This window comes from Balaenoptera musculus, chromosome 6 (genome assembly GCF_009873245.2).
Source record: "Balaenoptera musculus isolate JJ_BM4_2016_0621 chromosome 6, mBalMus1.pri.v3, whole genome shotgun sequence".
Taxonomy (NCBI): domain Eukaryota; kingdom Metazoa; phylum Chordata; class Mammalia; order Artiodactyla; family Balaenopteridae; genus Balaenoptera; species Balaenoptera musculus.
This window is the reverse complement of record NC_045790.1, coordinates 67,165,024-67,182,036: the sequence shown is the minus strand read 5'-3', so window position 1 is coordinate 67,182,036 and position 17,013 is coordinate 67,165,024. Positions and strand designations below refer to the sequence as shown.

General features: G+C 34.8%; 1 protein-coding gene across 3 annotated transcripts in view; it reads right to left on the bottom strand.

Moving 5' to 3' along the window:
- The window catches only part of SMC5 (structural maintenance of chromosomes 5), a 104,319-nt gene that overhangs the window by 45,061 nt on the left and 42,245 nt on the right, over positions 1-17,013 (bottom strand). For all 3 annotated transcript variants that reach the window (XR_005020235.1, XM_036854757.1, XM_036854758.1), the window contains exons 9-11: positions 9,049-9,304; positions 7,068-7,222; positions 1,858-1,971 (exon numbers count right to left, since the gene is read on the bottom strand). Coding sequence is in view for 2 of the 3 variants with exons in the window: in XM_036854757.1 (XP_036710652.1) it covers positions 1,858-1,971; positions 7,068-7,222; positions 9,049-9,304 (525 nt within the window). In the remaining variant the exon portion in view is untranslated. The remainder of the gene's footprint in view (positions 1-1,857; positions 1,972-7,067; positions 7,223-9,048; positions 9,305-17,013) is intronic.

Below are 17,013 nucleotides of genomic sequence, written 5' to 3'. Positions count from 1 at the left end.
TCAATTCCCTTTCAATATTTCTAATCATACCAATGAGTAAGTTACATATGGTGTTATCATGTCTTTAACTCCTTATTACCTCCTTTTAAAAAAATCATATCATCTGCTTTCGAGAAGCAACAGTACAGATCTCGGATTTACTAATACTGCTTTTATTGTCTTTACTGTAATGTAAATTATGTTTTTCTAATTTGGTAATGACATTATACTTCCTTTCAGAATATTTCATTTCAGTAACAAGAAGTGAAGTGATTTAAAGAAAAATTTTAAATAATAATATAGTTAGTACCCAGATATGGCAAAAATTGTGATGGTAGTACATGGTAGTATGCAGAAATGGCAAACACCATGAAGAAGGTTTGTAAGTTACTAAAGGATGGGAAATGGTACTCTAGTAGATATAATTACAGGAGGAGGTTATATACAATATATTTCAAAATTTAAAATATACACACAAAAAGTGATACATGTAAGAGGAAGTTCTAGTCCTAATGATGAGCCCCTATAGAAAGTTGTCACAGTACAAGAAAAAAAAAAAAAAGTCAAATTTCCAGGAACCTGTCATATTATTAATATATGGTTCAAATTCTTAGCACAGAGGAAGAAGCATGAGTTTTTGAGGCAAATCCAGTTACTCAGTGTAGGCTAAGCTGGCCATTTGCAAAATAGAAATCATCTAATTACACCTGACTCCAGGCCCTTCACACTGTGCCATGTCTCATAGACTTGTAATCCAAGTAACCTACTTCTTCAGCGACATCAGTTCAAGAACTCACTGTTTAGGCTTAAATAGTTCTGAATAACACAAATGCTTAACTTTTTGGAGACCATTTTATAATTCTGTAGATTCAACTTTTTTATCCAGTCATCTTTTATTCACATTCCCTGTCAACTCCCAAACCAGAAGGAGGGCAATACAGTAAAAGTCAAAGAAAGTAAAGATTCTTTCCAATCACTTGTGTACCAGAGAAATAGAGGACTACTTAAGCTGATTCATGGTCCTGTCCTCACTTAAGACTTACTAGAAAAAGTTTAAACAAAACAAAATCTAAACCTCATTTTTCCAGGGCTTTTTAAAAAGTAGAAGGCGTATTGCAAAAGGAAAAAGAAACCTTACTGGCAAGGATAGTAACATACATAGCTAACAATATATATTATATAGATATATAACAATATATAATAAAAACAATAGTGCCCAACACTGTTCTAAACTTTTTCATTTAATAAATTATTTAATCATCACAACCATCTTTTGAAGTAGATATTATCTCCATTTTATAGTGAAGAAATTAAGACACAAAACATTTAGTCAACTTGCTGAAATCAGCAGTAAAGTCGGAATTCAAAGCCTGGTAGCCTATCTGTAGAATCTATACTCTTAACTAAGCCATGCTGTCTTCCAGTGGCTTATATTCTTGGTCAGTGGTGTTTTTCTAGTCAGATATAGAATTCTCATTCTTTTTAAAGTTTTTTATTTATAATAAGCTACAACATTACATTCCCCTCCAAAGAAAAACTGAGTTCATTCCAATACATTTCCAAAAAGGATGTCCAAGACCAAAGTCTCATCATTATGATGTTTCTCTTAAAACAATGTGACAGAATTACTCTTCACACTAATTCCCAATGGTAATTTCAAAAAATGTTAAAGATGGAATTATAGGCTGTTGTTCCTCTTATAAAACTAATTCAATCCTCAGTGGTATAGACAGAAAAGAAATTAGCAAATTTGAATGATTTTACACAAGAGTTACTGCTGGTAAAATAGGTCATTATCATTTTTTGCTCTAGAATGAGGTTGAAAACTCAAGCACTGGAAGCTAAGTGTGAAGTGAGTTAAAATATTACAGTACTTGCCTCTTTGAGGAAAACCTCCATATCTTCTTGACTTTCAAACACAAAAGCTCTCAAGTCATTTGATGGAATATGATTTTCAATATATTTGGCATTTTTGTTATCTTTCATATTGATCTAAACAAAACAAAAAGAAAATAAAAGTTGATTTTCATGAAATCCAAACTGACTACTAGAACATAATTATACTTAACTTAGATTTATTTAATTAGGTTAAATAAATCCTCAAGAAAAAAGCAGACCAAAAAAGAACAGTTTGGTATTGAAGAGTCAACATTTTAAAACGGCTATTTAATTTACTGTCCAAGACATAGTAAAACAAAAGCCAAGACTTTAACAGCACCTAACGCATATTGATTTTGATACTGTCTAAGAAATAAAAAGTTCCTTTCTGGTCAACTCACTGAAAACATTTGAAATAGGGTTAGATTGTAACCTGAGTATAAACATTTCTCATCTGTCCCCAAGCTTTTAATATTTTTCTTCTTAATCTTTAAGAGGAATTCATGCTATACATGGCAAAAACTAATTAGTATAAAAATACAAAGGCCTAAATAAAACTTTATGAAACTAATGAAAAAAACTTGCTATGGATTAATTATAACTATGGGTGCTTTCAAGAGAAACCCTAGGTTTGTACTACTAGAGCATAAACTTACTTAATCAAATTAGACATTTGATTAGACATTTAATTAGACATTTTTGCACTTGAGGCTCAGTGCTATGTAAGATACCAAGACAGTTCAAGATCTAGGGCTCTGGGATCAGACAGATGTCACTTCCATTCCTATGTATGACCTTAATCAAGTACCACCTAATCTCTGAAAGCTTTAGTTACTTCATCCTAAAATAGGTAGAGTAAAGCAGTCTATATCTCAAAGGACTAAATGTGGATTAAAAGAAATAATACAACATAATAATATATAATAATAATTATACAATTATTATATAATATAATATTATATAATAATATTATATAATATATATACATTTATATAATAATATATACAATTATATAATAATATAAAATAATAATACAAAAAAAATCAGTAGACTGCTTGTCATAAATGTTGGTATTATTTTAAATTACAGAATATTGATCAGTATAGAAATATGGGAAAACTAATAAACAAGCAAACAAATGAAAAAATCAAAGCCATATAAAATACCATCCCCCAGACATAAACACTACAGACATTAGATGTCTACTGTTTCACAATTTTTTTGGTAACAAGTTATTGGGTTGGCCAAAAAGTTCATTTGGTTTTTCCATAAGATGGCTCTAGCGCTTAGTTGTCTTTAACTTCGAAACAACTTTGTTAGACTATATTGTGACAGCTGTCATACCAGCATGTATTTTTAAAAAAAAATCAAAATTGGTGAATCTTTGTGTAGCCATTTTAATATTGAAGATGGAAGAAAAAAAGCAACATTTTCGGCATATTATGCTTTATTATTTTAAGAAAGGTAGAAACGCAACTGAAATGCCAAAAAGATTTGTGCAGCATATGGAGAAGGTGCTATGACTGACTGAATGTGTCAAAAGTGGTGTGCGAAGTTTCGTGCTGGAGATTTCTCGCTGGACAATGCTCCACAGTCGGGTAGACCAGTTGAAGTTGACAGCTATCAAATCGAGACATTAATTGAGAACTGACTTTATACCAAGCAAGAGATAGCCGACATACTCAAAGTATCCAAATCAAGTGTTGAAAATCATTTGCATCAGCTTGGTTATGTTAATTGCTTTGATGTTTGGGTTCCACTTAAGCGAAAAAAAACCTTCTTGACCGTATTTCTGCATGTGATTCTCTACTTAAACGTGATGAAAACGTTCCATGTTTTTAAAAAATTGTGATGGGCCATGAAAAGTGGATACTGTACAATAATGTGGAACAGGAGACACTGTGGGGCAAGTGAAATGAACCACCACCAACCACATGAAAGGCCGGTCTTCATCCAAAGAAGGTGATGTTGTGTATATGGTGGGATTGGAAGGGAGTACTCTATTATGAGCTCCTTCCGGAAAACCAAATGATTAACTCCAACAAGTACTGCCCCCAATTCAACCAACTGATAGCGGCACTTGACGAAAAGCGTCCGGAGTTAGTAAACAGAAAATGCATAATCTTCCATCAGGATAACGCAAGATGGCATGTTTCTTTGATGACCAGGCAAAAATGCTTATTGCTTGGCTGGGAAGTTCTGATTCATCCGCCATATTCACCAGACATTGCACCTTTGGATTTCCATTTATTTCAGTCTTTACAAAATTCTCTTAATGGAAAAAATTTCAATTCCCTGGAAGACTGTAAAAGGCACCTAGAACAGTTCTTCGCTCAAAAAGATATAAAGTTTTGGGAAGACGGAATTATGAAGTCGCCTGAAAAGTGGCAGAAGGTAGTGGAACAAAAGGGTGAATACGTTGTTCAATAATGTTATTGGTGAAAATGAAAAATGTGTCTTTTATCTTTACTTAAAACCCAAAGGAGGGCTTCCCTGGTGGCGCAGTGGTTGAGAATCTGCCTGCCAATGCAGGGGACGCGGGTTCAAGCCCTGGTCTGGGAGGATCCCACATGCCGCGGAGCGACTGGGCCCGTGAGCCACAATTACTGAGCCTGCGCGTCTGGAGCCTGTGCTCCGCAACAAGAAGAGGCCGCGATAGTGAGAGGCCCGCGCACTGCGATGAAGAATGGCCCCCACTTGTCGCAAATGGAGAAAGCCCTCACACAGAAACGAAGACCCAACACAGCCATAAATAAATAAATAAATAAAATATTTAAAAAAAAAAAAAAAAAACAAAAACCCAAAGGAACTTTTTGGCCAACCCAATACTTTGTTGTAAGGAATGGTACAAATGAAAAAAAAAATAAAGTGGGTGTTTGCTACAACTTACGGAAAGGGTAAAGTAACCCCAATATCACCATAGGAAGTCATCTTTTTTTATAGTTATGGATAAGCCAGCATAGGACTTAGCTCTCATTATCACTCTCCCCCAGGGTGCATTTATCAGAGACATTCTGCCATATCAGATTCTGGGGCCCACATCTTGTATAAGTTGGTTACCCGGTCATCTAATTTTTTGATGAATTTCACCTGCTCGTTTAGGTAATGAGTCTCAGAGAAGTCACACAAGTAGGGGTCATTTTTGTCATTGGTCAGTTTGTGCATTTACAGTAGTGACTGATTTACAATTTTTTCCAAGTGTAATACACACTCCATTGCATTCATTGTCTGGTTTCCTGATATCCTGAAGGAAGATTTGGCCACCTTGTTGGTTCTGAACCTTCATCAGCTTCTTAGCGAGCTCCTTCTCCTCATGAGATTGGTGAAGAGAATATCTGGCAAAGTTCTTCAGAGCCACGTCTTTACAAAGTAGTAAGACATAGACAGGTAGACATAGGAGGTGTAGCTTTCCAAGATGTTCTGGTGGTTGATGGCAGACTCCTGTTTCACAATTTTTTTTTTTTTTTTAGAAATTCACGTTCTTTTATTTATTTATGATTGTGTTGAGTCTTCGTTTCTGTGCGAGGGCTTTCTCTAGTTGCGGCAAGTGGGGACCACTCTTCATCGCGGTGCGCGGGCCTCTCACCATCGCGGCCTCTCTTGTTGCGGAGCACAGGCTCCAGACGCGCAGGCTCAGTAATTGTGGCTCACGGGCCCAGTTGCTCCGTGGCATGTGGGATCTTCCCAGACCAGGGCTCGAACCCGTGTCCCCTGCATTGGCAGGCAGATTCTCAACCACTGTGCCACCAGGGAAGCCCCCACAATTTTTAAAAATGAAATCTTTCTATATATCCTATCCTGTAATCTGTTTTATAAGTCATTAACATATCATAAATGTCCCTTTATATTAGTAAATAGAGACCTATGGCAACATTTTAAAGGCCTATGGAGGTGGTACAACGCATTTCAACTAGATTTTGAAGGGTTAGGTAAGTGTATGGGCAGGATACAGTTGGAAGAAGGTGGTCGGAAAAGTAAAAGGTTGTTCCAGGAAGGGTAAAATAACAGAGTATCTCCCTTTATCTCAGACTCAAATGTAATTCAAAAAGTAAATATATGCCAGCTAGTAATCTGACTTGGTGATAGGCTACTATCAGGAAATCAAGTGACAAGAGGATGACAAATCAAATAAAGACTAGAAGTACTGTTTTGAGGTTAGCATTTTAATAAAAGTCTGTTGAAAAATTACACTTGCATTCTAATTTATAATACTAAGGGTCACAGTATTTCTTCTTTACTGAATTAATCAAAACAGTAATGTCTGCATCCAAAATAGGTATTCCCTTCTTGATCAAGCAAAAATATTCTAATTCAAACCTGAGCAAGGAGAGAATACAGTATTATGCACACTAATTTTGCTAATATAACGCAAACTATATGAAATGATTTTGAATAAAGCATAATATAAACAGGAGTTACAGAATATAGAACTTTTCATGAATCCTACAAGGATCTACAGTGAATTCTTTCCAAAAAAAAAAAAAAAATCATCTAGCAAAAATAATCCTTTTATTATTTTGGAGTTTTAAGTGTGTGTATGTGTGTGTATGTGTGCGTGTGCGTGTGTATAAAACATGTCATTAGCAAAGAATGTGGTTTTTACTTTTTCATTCCTTCTCATGGCCCAACTTACCATTTAAAATATTTTAGATGGAAATCCTCCTAGTAAATCCACACCCACATTTCATTAAATGATTTACTAAATACAGCTTGCCCTATTCTTGATGACTCATGATCATTAATAAGACTTATCAAATGTTTATAAGGTCAATAAATTGTTGGTTTCATTCTCAGAATCCTCAGAATGCTTTATTTTTGTAGCAGATGATTTTGTTGTCTATCCTGTCAGGTGTTCCATATCAACTGTATTTATTTATAGCAGTTTTCTACCCCTTTGGCAGCATTTAATATATTGCCTGTTGTAACCGAAGAATAGCAATTGCCAGAAGGAAACCAGCTAACCAAGTTTACACATGATTCTTGGTCAATAAGTTGCCAGTTTCATACTTCTATCAAGAAAAAGTTCATAGGTTTATTATCAAGGACCCTTTAAAAAGCACATGTATGGATTCAGCAGCATACCAGATGTCACAAGTCTACTAATGGAAAAGCAGGGTGTTAATAAGACTAAGAATTCTTAAAACAACAAAACCTACAATGATTACAATAATAAAACTAACAGATACTACTAAGATGAACAAATTTCTTACCGTGAGCATTATGGGTTCACAGACTCTTTGCTTAAATTTGTCTCTGTTATTTCTCAGCCATAAAACAGCATCATATGTATCACGGTATCTCTGTCTCAGCTTATCTTCCTTTTGATTCATAAGATTGTCAAAACGCACAATATGATCATCCACACCTAAAATTGGAAAATAAAGCATTATTCCTCTGAAAACTTTAATTAGCGAAATAATCTATTAATAACATAAAAGAATATCTTAGATCTAAAGGTTATAAACACCACTCAGCAAGTACCCAACACAGTGAAAAAGACCCACCCTGGACAAATCATTCTTAAATTTGTAAACACCTGGGATAAAAGATGATCTTTAAACTATCAAAAATAAATAGGTCACATACAAAATAATGAGAAAACACTAGATTTTCTATCAAAAGACAATGGCAATAGGCCTTCAGAATTCTGAAAGAAAAATTATTTTCAAGCTAGATTTTTATAAAATGAAAACGAAAAAAGGGGATAATGAAGTAAAGGTTTTTCAGGGATGCAAAGACTCAAATTAATTCCCAAATATCTCTTCTTAGGAGGTTATGTGAATATGTACTCTTACAGAACAAGGAAGTAATTTAAGAAAAATGAAGACACAGAATTCAGGAATAGCTTTTTATCCAACACAGAAAAGGTGTGAGACAAGTCCCAGGTAACAGCCATACAGGAGACCTTGAGAACAATCAGTTTAGATGGGAGGAGGATGGAAGGTCTCAGAACTCAAGAGAATGCTTGATAATTTTTTTTCCCAATTTAAGGAAGTGCTAAAGTAAATGGTGTTTCTAAAAAATGGTAAATTAAAATCCTAAAAAAAAATTATCAATGAACAGAAATTAGATCATAATGCACTACTCGGCTCTGCTGTGAACAAGTTTTATTGTTGTAATAACATAAATAATACTTAATATTTCTAGCTATTAGAATTAACCCATAAACAGACCATATAAAACTTAATTATGGTTCTCAATAAAATATGTTTTCAGCCTTTAAACTATAAAACCCAGAGTATATATTAAAGAATTAAAGGGAGGAAAGTAAAAAGGAAGGCTAGGAGTACCAGTATTTTTAGCTTATAAATGTGCATTCAAGCATTATCAACAAATGTTAAATGACAAAAAAAAGTAAGAATATTATTGGTAATAAATCAACATTAATAAATGTTAATGATTACTAATATTAATATAATAATCCCATTTGAGGAATTACCATAATAGGTAGGGGAGGTATCATGAGTTGAAATCCACATCTAAAGCAACAAAATATTAAAAGATGATATCTAAAGTTGATTAACCAAGCCATGGTGAAATAAAAATATGATTAAAATATATGAAAGACTATTAGAAAAAATTACTGAAATAGTTAAGAGTGCTTACTCTTGACAGTGGGTCTGGAAGTTGGAAAGGCACTGGGCTACCCTTCTTGTCTAGTGTTATTATTTTTTTTAAACCATACATGTAGCATTTTGCTAAACATATAAACAAATTTTTTTAATAACTGACCTTAGTCATATATACTGAGCAGACAGAATGTAAGATCTCCTCTAACTGAATAATGCTATAGATCTAGCCACATGGTCTACAGCAGAGAAAAAAAAAGATGAAATTGGACAGGCTTCAAGGAGCAAAGCTAATGGAAGGTTATGAAGGCTAGAATGAAGAGCTTAAATTTGACCTGAGAAATAACAGAAAAGTGAGTGACTGTAAAGAAAATAAAATAAAGTAGTTTTAGATAATTAAATCAACTGCCATAATCTGACATAAGACAACAGTCTGCTCGTGGCAAATCATTACACAATAGATATAGGTAATTAAGACACTAAAATGGAAGAACTGAACTGAGCTTCCTCAACAAGCAGACATGAACACTTAGACACATGATCAGGGAAGAAGAAAGCCCATCAACAGAGACATATCTCCATTTTATAAACATGTCTTCACTATAAGTTTAAAAAAACTTACTCTTCTTCTCTTTCTCTAGAGTTTCCCTCTCTCTATGCTTATCAATTATCTCGCCTTCACATAATGCCTTTTCATCTTGAACTCGTCTCAGATCATTTGTAATGGCATCAATTTGGGGTTGAAGGTTCTCACAGTTTTCTGTGGTCTTCAGTTCACTTTGCAAATCTTCTATCATTTTGCGGGTATTACTTATTCTCCTCTGTCGATCATGCTCTTCATTTTGTTTTACTGTTAAAGCCTGCTGAAGTGCCTCAATCTAATAAAACAAAAGCAGGTTAGCACTGGAGATTGTTTTTTCTCCTGGTTTACTAGGCTTTTATAGTAAAACAGTTTTAAAAATGCAAATAATCTAAGAACATGGGTTTTTTCCTCATTAAAAGGTATCCTATTAGAATTAAACTGTTACTCCTACCAGACTACCTGTCTCTTTATTTGTTCAGCAATACATTCCAAGTACCTAGAGCAGTGGTTAGCATATAGTTAGCATTCAGTAAATATTTGCTAAATAAACAAAATATTTATAAAGCCAATCAGTAGATTTCTAAATATTTATAGGAAGATTTCACATACTATACATCATAAAACTGAAAACAGTCACATGGTATACCACAGACTTTCAATAAAGCAGCAATAGAAATGATGATGAAGACTATGTCACTCTACTAATTTAAAACCACAATAAACTATTTTCTTTCAATTAAATTATTTTCTACTAGCACTTCAAATTAGTATTTTAAGATTTTAATCCTCAATCTGTATGTTTATATTCAGGGTAAATCATTAAAAAAAAAACCAGATCATGCAACTTGCCAGTGGAATTTTTATCAAAACCATACATGGTCTACCTAAAACAGAGTTATGATTTTCTTCAAGACACAGATGCATACACCCAATTTATTTTTTGCAAAAATAGAATTTTGTGTTAAATGAGATAAGGTTAACATATCACATAATTTGCTTATTAGTTACCTTTCTTTCCAAGTCAAATTTACTCCCTCTTCCTCCCCATTATAAATGTATAGTTACAACATATCCATTATAGAAAATACAGAAACTTAAAACAAATAAAAAACACCTAAAATCTTAAGGTCCTTAAACATTTACATTTTAATGCCAGCCTATATCCATCAATAGAGCATATACGTTTTAGCAAATGGCATCACTAAAAATTTATTGAGAGCAGTTTCTCATTACCTCCATGTCCTTGCAAAACAAAAATTTAATACCTGCATAATGTTCTTTTATATGGATATACCACATTTTATCCCATTCCCTACTGTTGGAAATTTGGGTTGTAATCAATTTTCTTTTCTAAAAGTTTAGCTTTGACAGCATCAAGATAATGAACTGAATACATGCCAAAATCCCCTCTCCTATAACAAACATGCAGAAGTGAAAGGTAAAATATTATGTTTGAAAAAATTAAGATTGTGTGTGTGTGTGTGTGTGTGTGTGTGTGTGTGTGACTGAAAATTAACAATGTTCAATGGGCCCAGAAGAAGGAAGCAGACAAGAAGCCACAGTGTTCAGCCAGGAAACCCATGAAGTCCAAGGCTTTTAGAAGAATAAACTGGCATGTCATGGGAGACAGAGAGAGAATTAAGAATCACCAAACACATGAGGAAGTCCAAGTCCATAAAAAAGGGACAAGAAATTTAACAAATATAACCTCTACAATCCCAGCAAAATAGAGACCACCAAGCTACCAAAAATCACTGGGCTGCTGAAGAAATTTTATACCAAGAGGTCTTTGTCTGATGTTGACCTGAAAAACTGAAAAGCAGCTTGATGGTCCCATGTCCTTCTAGCTAAATTTTCTGAGTTCTAACTTTAACTCATTTGCCACCTTCATCCAAGAAACTACCATAACTAACTAATTCCATCACACCCATGTTTAGCTCAGGCACAGTAAGTCCAAGCCTCCTGGATCATGCATGTTCGCTAGGATACCATCCCCATTACTGCTCTCTATCTTCAATTTCTCTGAATGTTCTCTCTTCTTGTTCTACCTAAAACTTGGCTATTGGAAGATACTTCTCCCTAGAGACCTTTCAAATGGTGACCTTTTCCTGCCATAATTCTTCAGAGCACTTCAGGACTCAGAAGTGGGGAGGGTATCCTCATCAATCTCCGCTGTACTACTTCCTCCGTTAATTGAGCCTCACTTCAGATCTTTGAAGATCATATGATCAGACTTTACCACCCATTACCTTTGCTATGTTAACTACCCTCCTCAAAGTCTTTCCTCACCCTCTTCATTCATTGATGCCTTTAGCACCTGACTCACTGTCTTTCTCTCCATCATTATGCTGGCCATAATGGAACTCCAACATACATACAGAAAACCAGTCTAACTCTTTGGCCTCTGTGTTCCTTGACTTCTTCAACTGTCTTTTCCTAAACACCACCTCAGCCACCTTCTCCTACAGTTATGTTAGATTATATCTATAGTTATATCTCTGACTAGATCATGTAGATCACCAAAAATCATACCACCTCTGAAAACTATTTCCACAATCCTCCTCTTTGATCACCATCCCCTTTCCTTACATTTTACTTACTATGGTCTTCCTACTGCAACTATCCTTTGACTGCATAGGGTCCTGTAATCCACTGACCCTACTACCTTTTCACAATCCACCATCCCCCTCATTTCTTTCCTTAACTGGCTGAGGTTCCACAACTCTAGAATCACTCCCTTGCAAAAGCCTCTTGACCCTCCACCATTCCTATGTCACATTAGCAAGGAAAAAGCTTAGTCCTTATTAAACCTAAATATATACTTTCTATTTATCTGTATCTAAACAACTGAACTAATTGGAGAAACTCTTGAAAACAGGTCTTACTTCAAATTTATGGCCACAAAACTTAAACAGGCACTCAGAACTCTCAGAAAAACCTACTACATTTTTCTAATAAATGTATGCTCTCATTCTGAGATGAATTCACATCTTTTCCTCCTTCCTCAATCTTATATTGCTAAAGGCTCTCTACTCACCCAGCTAATGACCCTGTCTCATATTTCATTAACAGCAGTGTTAAAATCAGAGTACTCTGATCAGAGTACTTTTCCTCCTTTCAAAACCATCAACCTACCTCCATCTGTACTCACTCTGCTTTATCTTATACAATGTAAGGAGAGTTCTTGTAGCTACCTAAATCTACCCCTCCAGGGCTACTCCAAGCAGTGTTTCTCAAATTATTTATGGTGAAGAATCATTAAAATAATTCTAAGTAATCACAAGTCAACTTTTATCAATTACAACTACAAAAAATTGCTAATAATCATTTTGGTCAATTAGCAATAATCAATTGCTAATAAAACAGTTTGGCAATTCCTTCAAAAGTTATATGTACACCTATGATAGTCACTTCTAGGAAATTATCCAAAAGAAATGAGAGCATATGTTATATTACATAAGAACTTGTACAAGAATACTCACGGCATTTTTTGGTAATAGCCCTAAACCAGAAACAACCTAAACGTCCATCAACAGATGAATGGATAAACAAATTGTGATCTCAAGAAAAGTGGAAAAAAAAAAAAATCAAAGTGAACAGAGATAAAAATACAACATATCCAAATTTGCAGGACACAGGTAAAGCAGTGATGAGAGGAAAACTTATAGCATTAAGTGCATACACACAAGAAAAGAGGAAAAGTCTCAAATCAATAATCTGAGCAGAACCTGGAAAAAGAGCAAAACAAACCCACATCAAGCAGAAGAAAGGAAGTAATAAAAATATGAATGACCTTAATGAAATTAGAAAAATAACAGAGAAAAGCCAATGAAACAAAGAGCTGGTTCTTTGTAAAAAACAATAAAATTAACACACCTCTAGCAAGAATGATCCCCACCCTCATACCCCACCAAAAAAAAAAAAAAAGACAAAGTAGACACAAATTACCAACATCAGGAATGAAACAGGGTTAACAGTATCACTATAGAACCTACTGACATCCAAAGGATAATAAGAGAATTTATGCACACATAAATTTAACAATTTAGACAAAATGGACCAATTCCTTAAAAAACCCACTAATTACCACAATTCAACCAATACGAAATAGATTATTTGAATTGCCCTGTAACTATTAAGTAAATTGAATTCATAATTTCAAAATTCCAAAAACAAATCTCCAGACCCTGATAGTGTTATTTGAGAATTATTCAGAATATATAAAGAAGAATTAACACAAATTCTACACAATCTCTTCCAAAACTGAGAATAGGAGGGAACACTTCCCAGTTCATTTTAAAAAGCTACTTATTATCTTGATACCAAAAGCAGACAAGTATGAAAAGAAAACCACAGAATATCACTTCTGAAGATAGACACAAAAATCCTTTAAATGTTCGCTAACAGAATTCAACAATACGGAAAAGGAGTTATAAACTTATACACCATAACCAGGCAGAGTTTATTTCAGAAATGCAAGGTTGATCTGATATTCAAAAATAAATGTAATCCATCATTTTAACAAGCTAAAAATGAACATGTGCATGATCATATCAATAGATATGGAGAAAAAGCATCTGACAAAATCCAACACTCACTCATGATATTCTCAGAAACACAGGAATAGAGCAGAACTTCCTGAACTTCCTCATCTATAAAAAACCTTACAGCTAACATTATACTCAATAGTGAAAAAATGAATGCTTTCCTCCTAAGACCAGGAACAAGGCAAGGATGTCCACTCTAACCATTCTTATTCAACACAGTGCTGGAACTTCTAGCCAGTGCAATAGGCAAGAAAGGAAATAAAGGGCATAAAAATCAGAATGGGAGAAATAAAGCTGTCTCCATTTGTAGATGACATGACTGCTTATAAAGAAACACCCCAAGTAAACCATTAAAAAAATAAGGAACAGAGAAAAAGAAAAATCAAAAGAAAAACTTGGGTATAATCCAACAAAACATAGAGAACTTATATGCTGAAAACTACAAAATGTTGATGGAAAAAAATCAAAGATCTAAATAAATGGAGACATACCATGTTCATAGTTTGGAAGATTCAACATAGTAAAGATTTCAATTCTCCCCAAATTGACATACGTTTAATGCAAGTCCCATTAAAATCCTAGCAACATTTTTCTGTAGATATAGAAGAGATTTGGCTGTCAACAGGAATGGCAAAGGAACTCTGAAAATCCTCTCCTCCAGAAAAGTAATGAAAACATTGACAAAAATTATCAAAATTAACTCTTTCAGAACTCTGGAATTTAACCAAAGGCTTTTCAACAAGCCGGAGGGCATTTACTCAAGAAAAATGCTCGAATCTTGGTAAAAACAACAAGCTTTGTGGTGTTTTGAACATGCCCTATTCCTATTCCCCTCTCCTCAGTTCCTTGGCAGCCTTGAAAACCAACAGCCCACAGTCATAGTGAAATCAGCAGCCTAGGAGCTATGGGAGAGATCACAAAGTTAGAGAACTTTCACATTCTCAGTCTCAGAGAACTATCGTTATCTGATCTGTCTGGCAGTTTCCAGGAAAACCTTACTTGCAAGCCTTGTCTTCATTTGACCTGACTCCATAGCTTGCACACTGCAAAAGACCCTTTTCCTTAGAGGAAGCTGCCAAAAACAATCAGTGGCAATTGTTTAACAACAGAGCTGCCTGGTGTGAGATAAGTGTGGCAAACAATAAGCTAACCAAAAAATTTAAAAAGAAAAAGCTGGAGAATACGATGCCCATAGGAAGTTTTGGTAGCTCCTGGGAATCTAGAAGGCCATATGCATGCTTGAGTTCGGACTGTGCATGGCCAAGGCTGTATGCATGCCCTAGAAAGACCTGAGGAGGCCCTTATCTCTCACAACATTCTGTGCAAACAGGAAGTGAAAGCTGAAACAGAGTTGTAAACTAGCACTGGAAGTTAACCAAAGCTTTCAACAATTCAGGGAGTATTTGAGGACAGAATCTTGGTGGAAAGTGAAAACAATGCCTGGCTGAGTGTTGAAGGTGTGAACCAACATGCATTCAGAGACCCTCAACAAAGACTGGGAGACATACTAGATTGGGAGACATTATAGTCATTTGAGAAAATGCTTATCCAGTAATTAGCTGACCACTAACTAACTGAGCAGAGACTTTAGTAGTCACATATGACAAAGAATACAGAATTCACAGAGTTAGGAAAGTAATTAAAAAAAAAAAACAGCAACAACATCATCAGCAAACAAAAATAACACAAGCCTGGGTGAAAGGAGGACAACTGATTTCAGAGTTGCCACATCCTGCTATTTAAACTTTACAGTTTCAACAAAAAATTAAAACACAGTCAACAAAACAAGAAAGTATAACCCATACACAGGAAAAAAAGCAGTCAACAAAAAATGTCCCTGAGGAAGCCCAGAAATAGTTACAAAATAATGACTTTAAGACAGCTATTTTAAATATGTTCAATGAACTAAAGGAAAACATGTCTAAGGAAAAGAAAGTAAGAGAACAATGTCTTATTGAATAGAGAATATCAATAGAGAGAGAAATTATAAAAAAAGAGTCAAGTAGAAATTCTCAGTTGAAAAGTTCAGTAACTGAAATAAAAGATTCACTAGTGGAGCTCAATGGCAGATTTGAACATGCAAAGCAAAGATTAAGTGAGCTTGAAGATAGCTCAATTGAAAGTATTCAGTCTGAGGAACAGAAAAAAAGAAAAAGAAAAAGAAATAGAATGTAGGACACCATTAAATATATCAAAATATGTGTAATAGGAGTCTCAGAAGGAGAGAAGAAAAAGAAAGAAGCAGGAAGAATATCTGAAGAATAATGACCCTAAGCTTCCCAATTGTGATGAAAAACATTAATCTACACATCCAAGAAGCTCCATTAATTCCAAGCAGGATAAACCAAAGGTGACTCACATCTAGAAATTTCATAGTTTACTGCTGAAAGAAAAGGAGAGAATTTTGAAAGCAAGAAAAAAGTAACTCATCATGTACAAGGGATCCTCAATAAGATTAACAGCTGATTCCTCATCAAAAACCATGGAGGTCAGAAGGCAGTGGGATGTTATATTCAAAGTACTGAAAGAAAACCAAGAATTCTATACCCAGCAAAACTATCCCTCCGAAACAAAGAAAAACTTAACACATTCCCAGATAAACAAATATTGGTAGAATTCATCATTAGCAGACCTGCCCTACAAGAAATACTAATGCAAGTCTTTCAGAATGAAATAAAAGGACACTAGACAGTAACTTGAATCTACACAAAGAAATAAAGAGCACCAGTAAAGGTAACTACATATGTAAATAAGAGATAGTAAAAATGTATCTGTTGTTTGTAACTCTTCTTTTCTCCTATCTGATATAAAAGACAACTGTTGTGGTATAATAAAAAATATATACTTGGTCTTTGTCCCCAGTTCCTGACTCAGAGGTCTTAAAAACCTTAGAATTTCCTGAGTGACAGAAGTGTCTTTTGTTATTCACACTAAGCCCCTTTTGCAGATACCTGATTTTATGCTAATAAGATGACTCTTGGCAGGGCCCCTATACAGCTTCAGAATAGAGACTGATTGCCAGAAGAACAAACCACATGATTAAGGGGTTGGAACTTTCAGCCTCACCCCCTGCCCTCAAGGAGTAGAGAGAGGCTGCAGATTGACCTCACTCACCAACAGCCAATAATTTAATCAATCATATCCAGGTAATGAAACTCAATAAAACTCTTGAACAACATGGTTATGGAGCTTCTGGGTTAGTGAACATGTCCATATGGTGGGAAGGTGGTGCACCCAGAAAGGGATTAGAAGCTCTGCACCACTATAACCCCCCATACCCTTGTGCTATGCACCTCTTTCATTTGGCTGTTCCTGAGTTGTATCCTTTATGGTAAACTGGTAATTGTTAAGCATAACATTTTCCTGAGTTCTGTGAGTCGTTCTAGCAAATACTGAACCTGAAGTTGGCGGTGGAGGGGGGTTGTGGGAATCCCTGAATTTGTAGTGAAGTCAGAGA